Source organism: Cynara cardunculus (genome assembly GCF_001531365.2).
Source record: "Cynara cardunculus var. scolymus isolate 2C chromosome LG 16, CcrdV1, whole genome shotgun sequence".
In the NCBI taxonomy this organism is placed as follows: domain Eukaryota; kingdom Viridiplantae; phylum Streptophyta; class Magnoliopsida; order Asterales; family Asteraceae; genus Cynara; species Cynara cardunculus.
The window spans coordinates 2,839,829-2,848,877 of NC_037543.1; the positions used below are offsets into that span (position 1 = coordinate 2,839,829).

The 9,049-nt window shown below is 35.2% G+C and overlaps 1 protein-coding gene across 5 annotated transcripts; it reads left to right on the forward strand.

Annotated features, from left to right (window-relative positions):
* The first annotated feature begins 1,275 nt into the window (after positions 1–1,275).
* On the forward strand, positions 1,276–6,876 carry LOC112529438 (protein ABIL3-like). 5 transcript variants are annotated; one of them, XM_025140721.1, is made up of 9 exons: positions 1,276–1,430; positions 2,043–2,174; positions 2,946–3,028; positions 3,123–3,273; positions 3,575–3,674; positions 4,869–4,929; positions 5,025–5,113; positions 5,425–5,579; positions 6,450–6,876. In XM_025140721.1, the coding sequence occupies exons 2-9, from the start codon at positions 2,070–2,072 to the stop codon at positions 6,597–6,599; spliced, it is 894 nt and encodes a 297-aa protein (XP_024996489.1). In that variant the 5' UTR covers positions 1,276–1,430; positions 2,043–2,069; the 3' UTR covers positions 6,600–6,876. The 5 variants fall into 5 exon arrangements, with proteins under 5 accessions (XP_024996489.1, XP_024996491.1, XP_024996490.1 ...); XM_025140723.1 differs by lacking the exon at positions 1,276–1,430 and adding an exon at positions 1,478–1,503; XM_025140722.1 differs by lacking the exon at positions 1,276–1,430 and adding an exon at positions 1,861–1,930.
* The last annotated feature ends 2,173 nt before the right edge of the window (positions 6,877–9,049 follow it).

Sequence of the window (9,049 nt, forward strand, 5' to 3'; positions counted from 1 at the left end):
CGAGGTACAACCTTCATGGCACAATGTACAAGTTACCGCATCATTGGTGCTCTATTTATCGTCATTAATGCTATAGAAAAGGGTTTTACCTTCTTTTACCTCATCATCATTTGAACCCTAGCTTCCTAAGGAAGCAATAATACCATAAATTTACCATTCTAAACACTAATCATGAACAAATTGTTAGTGTGTGATATGATATAGGTAGGGTATTCGCTTTCTTTTATAATCTTCTACAACATCTTTTATATAGTTATGCTTTCAAATTTTAATTTCATTGACTAGTCTTTTTCACAAGTCACAAGTCTTCTTGTACACAATTTCTCTATCACTTAAGACATAAGTAACATCTATATGATTCTAATTCTTCTAAACTTCACTTTTGGATGTGATAAACAGGGTTTGTTTGTTTGGTTGATGTCCAAACTACCCCTCTACACTTCACTTTCGAATGTGATAGACTGAGCCTATTTGTTTAGTAGATGACCAAACTTGCATGAAACCTATATGGAGTTATTTATAAAATACAAGCCTAAATTGAGGTTATCTAATAAGAGCGGCCACAAAGTTAAGGAGTTACATGTTCTTAGAGCATCTTCAACAGCTATATTAAAATAGAGATTTTGAAGATTTTAGAGTGTTTTGCTTCAAAAACTATACTAGATTAATTTAATAGTTTCTACCAATGGGATTGAATGTTGTTATAAATTTTCATAAAAAATTTAATAGCATATATAATTTATAAGATATCTTAATAACTATTAAAATTGAATATAACATAGCTATTAAAGATATGCATAAACCGGTCCACGAAAAAGGCAAGCATTGGGTGCCTTTCTTCTACCAAGGAAGAAGAGTAAGATATTCATAATTTGGAACCAGTTTAACTAGGTCCAATAAAATTATAAAACTTAAATTTATTTTCTCTTTTTGTTTTTTAATATAAATGTGTTTTCTATATTTTTCAGCATATATAATAATAATTGATTTTATTTTACCTAAAATTTGTTATTATTTGTTTTATTTTATACCATATTAATTGTTGGTAATTTAATCTAAGTTTTTTATGAATTATAAATAATCAACTTTAATTAGTTATATAAAACAAATTAATTTGTTTTTAATGTAGACATTAATTATAATATATAACGTAAATTAAAATGTAAGATCTATTTATAAACCATGAGCAGTCCTTAATTGAGAAAAAAATGGTTTATAAACCTATAAGTTATGAGGTGATTCATCAGAAAGAGGAGTGGTTAATTTGCCTCCAAAACTAACCCTTCAGATATCTTCACAACCCCAACAAACCTTCTCTCCTAATCAACTTCTTGCTGGTATAAACCCATACTTGTATTCAGCCCCACAAGTGGTCTCTATTTGAGATCAGATTTTTAATGGAACTACACCTTTGAAGTTTTAGCCACAAGGTTGGTTCTTTCCCTCTCTCTTATTAGTGACAACTACCATGGGCTCGGTAGACCCAGCATTTTAGTCGAGCGGGTACATATTAATCCAGTTGGATCAAAGACCAGCAAAGTCGTCCAATATCTTTTTAGCCAAATTTCACTGTTTCAAAGGACTTTTGAAGTTTCTTGGTTGATTTTGAGGGAATTTTTAGTGTTTTTTGTTGATTTCGAGACTTCTTTAGTTTTTTGGTAGATATCCTTTGTATTTTCTTATATCCCGGAGCACTCCTCAAAGTTTAACGTGTACACCTTTCATATCCCAAAAGGAATTCTACTTGCAAAAATCGGGGGGACTCTGCAGGGGCCTTCATTGGTCCACCCCTGATTTATGTTGGGATTTATGTTTAGATGTCCTGAAGGTAGAAGTCAGGGCTGCGTGTACACCTTTCATACTCCAAAAGGAATTCTACCTGCAAAAATCAGTTGAGCAAACACACGGGACTCTGTCCGAGCCTTCATAGGTCCACCCTCGATTTAAGTTGGGATTTATGTTTAGATGTCCTGAGAGTATAATTCAGTCATCAGACCTTAATGAGATATATTGGGTTTATTTGATTCTTAGTGTTTATGCAGGTGAAGGGAACTTGGGTTTTCTTCCTAATGGAGAGTAAGAATATATCATCTGACGTAAACGATCTTCGTTCACCTTCCAACTATAATGAATTTCTCTTGCGGCACAGCTTGCTCTTTGCCGATGGTCTCAAGGTCTCTCTCACATGCTAAAATATTGAATACAACCTTTTACATGTCATATTTGGTATTATGGTACAACAAAACAATCAAATTTGTCGGGATGACATGATAAACTCTTTCTTATACATATATGATGAAAAGAGTGTCAGGTTGTCATTTACAACAAAGTTTGATTGCTCTGTTGTATGAGACTAGCGAGATGATGTGGTATATCCGTATATGGTACAATGGTTGTATTCGATACTTTTACTTCTCTATCAATACATGCACACATCAAAGACTACGGGGATGTTTGGTTGGTTTTCCATAAGTCCTGTATTGATAAAGTCGTCTATTTGGTTTAATGTGTATGTTTAGATTGAGAAGATTTTTGTTTGGGAGGGTTTTCTCAATTGATGGAATGAGTGTGTTTTTTAATTGGGAGGGGCAGGTTTGAAAAAAAACTTGGTTTTCTACATAAAGCTCCTCCCTAAAAGCTTATTGAATAAGCCACCTTCTATATTATTAAGCGACTACTAAATAGACATGTATAAATAACCAAATAAGTTGTGAGTTGCATTAAGCTCATAAAGTTGCTAACAAGTTGGAGCTTAGGGGTTGTTTACTACTTGTGTCCTCTTATCGGGTAAGAGGCATTTACCCAGTCAGAGAACTGTTGTTTACCAAACCCCTTCTACCGGTCCATGATGCTAACCTGATAAGCTAAAGGAGGGACTCTTAGTTAGTCAGAATTATACTCTTACCCAATGTGTATTGGTAAACGGCTCCTTTAAATCTTTATAGGACTTGAGAAATGTAAAAGAACAGTTGTACTTGGCTGCCGAGCATTTTGAAGATTCGTATTACAAGAATGATCAAAAACAAATGTAAGTGATGCATTTGCTTCATTGTGATCTCCTCTTAACTTTCATTATGTTTTCTACTTGATTGGCCGCTTTCTCTATTTCTTAACATGCATAGATTGTTAGAAAGCTTAAAGGACTATATCTCCAAATCTCTCATTAAAACCGTCGACCATTTGGGCTCTGTGACGGATAAAGTTAACAAGTTCTTATATGAATATGTCAATGAAACTTCTAGAACAAAGCTTCGAGTGTTACGCTTTGAGCAGGTGATTATTAGGTTGATTCTTCTGTACTGCACAAAATAGTTATAAGCTCCCTCCGCCCCAAAATAAGTGTTCACTTTTAAATGCAAGTGCCTACTTTCCTATGATACCATCAATCATAAGATGGAGAAATTCATTACTCTCTCTATTATTAAGGGTAATTTTGTCATTTTGTTCGGTTAAAAATGTGCATCTTATATTGCGGACATTTATTTTGGGAAGGAAAGAGTATATTACTAGGAAGAAACTTCTATGTTGATCTTCCACTCATTATTTTGTGTGATTTTCTTGGAGATTATTACAGAGCTTACGAACATGTCAAGCATATGCTGACCACGGTGGGCTAATACACCAATCGCTGATGATGGAGACACCCAAGTACCGTAAGAAGTATCTTCTCCCAGGTCATTTATGTTTTTCTCTGCTATTTATAATATTCTAAAACTGCTCTAGCTTGCTCATGGATCTAGTGGTCCTTTTCACTTTGTTTTTTATAGATTATATGGATCGTGAAGACGTTTTTAGTGTAAAAATACCCTATAGAATAGGAAGTGACTTCTGGTCTGCATGGACAGCATTCCTTAGGATTTCCAGCAGTGTCTAAAACCAAATCAGCACAGCATACCTCACCTGGAGACGGGGGCGGATATACACATACCTGTCCTGTTATACCCCCCAGGTGGACCTAGCTTAGGGCATACGGTGGCTGTGCTACCACTTCATTGTCCCAAAGTAGTGGAAATAAGCTCACGACACTTAAAGATGCCCCCGTTTAATTATATATGTGCCACCGTTTTGGTTATATGAAACAAAATAAAGGTGTAGGGCAATCCAAGCTAAGGGGGCGTTTGGTTTGATGGAATGCTTTGGGGGGATTGGATTCCGTGGAAGGATATGGAATTGGAGGGATTTGGATTTAGAAGGATTTGGAATATTTGGTGTGTTTCGTTTGTAGGATTTGAATGGAATTGAATTTCATTACTATAAATAATTTATAAAAAACAAATTATAAAAATAATTAAATTACCTCTTTATTAATTGATTATTACAAAACATATTTCTTAACATATTTTAAAACATTATTATATAAAAATCCTGAAATCCCAAGAAATACCAACCACCTCCATGGGATTTCAAAATACTATGTTTGTGGGATTTTAATGAAATCCATGAAACCCTTAAAAATAAAAATGGGATTGGATTGGAATTCAATTACAAATCCTTCCAAATCCATTCCAATCCTACAAACCAAACGGGTAAGAGTGTTTTTAAAGAAAGAAAAGGTCATCAGGTGAAAGATTTTGCAATGTCTTTTACTTCTTTTGCTTCAAGTAAGCAGCTCTCCAAGCCTAGCCCACAACCCATCAATGAATTAGCCGGCCCAACCTAGTTCGCCTAATTAGTATTGTAAGTATAACTAATTTTATATTATTTTATATTACGGTAGTTATTTTGTGAATCCGCCTCTAAGTGTCTATATACTTAAGAGGTATAGATAACCCGGCATGGGGGGTCTGATCAAACTTACAAGTAAAGTGCCGGTCATCATGCAATTATGTGTTCAAGTATTAAGCAGAAAAAATCAATTATTGCTACAGAGGGTTGCATATCTGAAGATGTTAAGGCAAAACAAGTAAAGGGCCGGTCCTCAGGTTTAAGGTAACAGATATTACTAAATCATGTTTATGTATTCTTTACGTTACCTTTGTTGAAGTTCGACCAAAACAAGTTCATTGTATAAGATGTTTGTGCAGAAATGGGTATTCTGGACAAGCTTCCACTGAGTTGCCATCGGGTCTGATTACCTTTTCCTTTACAAAATCTGCATCACGAAAGGGAGTAGGTTAGCAGAAATGAAGTTCTTTCCAGTTGACAATCTTTTCCACATTTTACGACTATATGTACTAGGGGAACTTCATTTAGGAACTGTATATATTTTGAGAACCGTCAAAACCATCTATTAATGGATTATTCACGATGAATATACCTAAATATTCTTGAATATTGTTCATCATTAATATCGTGATGAATAAAGAATATCTATCACGATTCATCATGAATAATAATGAATAGTTGGTTCTCACATCTCAAAATATTTACGGTTCTCAAATGAACCTGCCCCTTATGTACTAATTATGTTTACCTGGAAACCAGAAAAGCGATCAAGATCAATTTCACCGCTTCGCTTCCCGGTTAAGCGCTCAGAGTCTGCTGCTAATCAACCTACTTGTCCAAGCTTTCCCATCAAGCTTTCTCCATCTTTTATTCATCGATCCATCAGTCCAAACTCATCCAGTAGCAGACAGCAAGTATGCAAAAGTCTTTTCATGTTCTTTTTTGCTATAATAGACACTATAACAAAATCAGCTTTATAGGATGTCAAATATATCTAAATGTCCTAGACTGCTTTATAAGACTTAGTTTATAGCATCAAACAATTGTGCGTCTTATGTAAATGTGTTACAATAAGTTGACAGGATGCTTTTGGGGTTCCTAACAAGTGTTTACGACACCTTTGAGAAGCGTCTAACAACACATCTTTTTATAGAACACCTTATTTTTATAGGACACTGTTATAAACCGAATCGAGAACAATTTGAAATGGAAACCAAGTGATAAGGACACAGTCACATGCTTCAATTAACAAGGAAAACGAAGAACAAACTAGCATTCGATAAGCTAGAACTCTCCCATATATAACCCACTAATTTCTGCATGATTCCCACCTCCTGCATCCCCCTTATTTAAACTAACTTTTTATTCTAAGTACCCAAAATAATCCTTCTTGACTATTCTAGAATATTACTTAAGAATGGGCTTGAGCCTCTAGATGGGTGCATGACAAACACTTTTTCAAATGTCATACAATAAGACTAATATGACACTTTATTTCAAAGTGTCCTAAAAAACTTGTTGGGACGCTCAAAAGCATCCTATAAACTTACTGTAACATCTTTACATATGGCACACAATTTTTATTAACCTAGAACTTAAGACCTAAAAAACAGTCTATTAGAACATTTAGACATGTTTGCCATACTATAAAACGGTTTTCATTTAGTGAGAAAGGAGGAAAGTCACTCCAAACAAACAAAAATACAGCCATATGGTGCACGAGTTGGAGTGAACCTCCTTATACTGTGTCTAACACTTCTTTTTACCTTCCTGTCTAATTACAGCAACCATCAGAGGCTTGGAGATCTCATTCCTTGTATCCACAAAGAGAGAGCACAAAAGATATAGAAGCCTACTCTAAGAAAACCAAAAACCTTTTCAAAGCTTTGCTTAGCATGAAGAAGTCAGAGAATAATTTCAGACAGTACAGATAGCCAGAGAAAAGTGGTTGCAGCCTACTGGTAATGTCATTGCATGTCACATTACAGGTTGCAAGTTCGAATCCCTTTGGCTAAGAGATTGCTCTGCAAGGTTTTTTCTTGAAGTAGAAAATATTTTTTATATATTATCATGTAAAGCACATCGCTGTTATTGAATGCTTATCAATATCCTAGAAATTGCAGAGGTTAAGGCCACATAGCTACAAGTGTTTACTTTGTACGCAGTAAGCCATCTAATAAAGCAATTACTATCTTTTAGGCTAGTTGTAAATCTTTTTGTATTAATCTCTTTCCATCATGATCAGCAAAATGCCAAGGAAGAATAAGGCTTATAAGATCCTCAAAAGAGTAAGACTTTAAGACATTTCATTTCCATTAATGTTTTGCTAACCAAAACTAACGAACTTTTTCTATCTTCATTTTTTCTTTTCTGGGATGGAGTGTTTTGGTGAGATATCTGTGATGACAAGGTACTGGCAACATCATACGGCCCCTAGTCAATCCCAAGATCAAAACTTGGGAATTCAGCGTTTCTCGAGTTTGTATTCTCAAAACCCTTCCTTTTGTCATTAGAGACATCATGATGATTACAACTTAAAGTCGCTCCAGATATCTGCATTGAAGAAAAAAACGATTAGGGAAATCCACGTATACAAAAAACTGAAGATTCTGGCAGAACCAAAAAGTCGCAATGGAAATCAGTTATGCACCATGGACGAACACCCTAATGACATCATTTACACACACAACACATGCCCAACGTAAACCTAAAATCTCCAATCAACTCAACTAGCCTACTCCCAGTAAACCAATATATGCAGGTAAAATTTGTTGCCACAAACAAAACAGAACAGTTTCAAAACAGGAAACATTTAAACAAATACCTCAGTGTTACTTTGATCTTTAGCTTCTTTAGATGGACTGTTGAAGTTTGAGGTAGATGTTGCTGCAAAATATGTTCATTTCTACATCAGATCTTGCTGATCATCGCACTGATGAAATTTAACCCCAAGCACCTCCCAAAATTTAAGGAAAAATTATACTCCGTCCATCCCAAAATAAGTGTCCACCGTCAAAAGTAAGTGTCTACTTTGCATTTCTACCCTGAATTATGAAATGAAGGAATTCACTACCCTTTGGTATAATTGTCATGTAGTTAATTAAAATGTGTAAGAATTACACATTTCTAAAACTGTGTAATAATTACACATTTTAAAACTGTGTGCCTTTTTCATTGTGGACTTATATTTTTGGACGGAGGGAGTAACAAATAAGATCGCTCGTATACAGGTGATGAAAATATAACTACCTTTCGAAAACATCACTTCAGGGTGTCCTCCAACATCAGCAGCTCCAGTTGATTCACAGCATGTTTCTGACACTGTTGATGATAGATCGTTATGATACACACTTAAATCCTCCATTGCGTGTGGCTCCTCTGTGGGGGAAGTCCTATTGTTTATGGTAGAGAACTCCATGTCAGTTACAGATCTTGTGATGTCTGATGTCTCTAATCTGGAATGTTATGACACAGGCTGATCAGTTCAATGTATAACAGAAGCATGACCTAAACATTTTTATATCTCAAGGAAACTTTATGTATTTGTTTTTTAAGAAGAACAATATTAGGATTGATGCATCACCAAGAGATCATACTTCTATTGGGGAGTTGTAGGAACAGGATGCATTCATACTGTAGATGACCGCTTCCAATTACAATTTTCATCATGAAGAAGACATACCCGGAAGAGAAGCCGTATCCAGTATCTTTTTGTTGCTTATCAACCATGATTTCGCAATCTGCTGATATTCTAGTCTCTATTGAGATATTGGTATAAACTGCATTGCAGTTTGAGATTGGTCCACTGTAGTCACGTATGTTTCTAGTTTCCTCATCACAGACCTCCATTTTAGATGTCCTACTACAGGAATCTTGCTGCCCCTCTACTTGACACTGGATGCCCGACTGAACAAATGCTGAATCCAGTGAAGGATGGAGCTCCTGTAGATGTAATTTTCCTATAGCAACTTCTTGAGCACCCGGTTTTTTTAGAATGGACAAAATTGAATGGGCTGCGAAAAAGACAGCAATTAAGATTTCGACAAAATTTTGAGGTGAAGTTTCTTGAATAATAGACAACAACTACATCTCTCAAGTTCCAATGAGCATGCTAGGTAAATACATGCAAATCTAAATAAAAAGTTAACATAAGGATCGACAGCATTCTAGTAGAAGATGAGACTGGTCATTGAAAATAGGGTACACAGGTGACACAGGCAACGGTTTGAATCTTATCTCTCTCCCTTAGCCAAATTAATAAAACCAATAATAAGAAAAGCAATAAATTTGTTTGGCTAACTACTTTTAACCAGTAATCTGATGTTCAGAGGGTGCTACTTCAGATAATAATGGAGTATTGGAACATTACACAGAGCACTGTCCA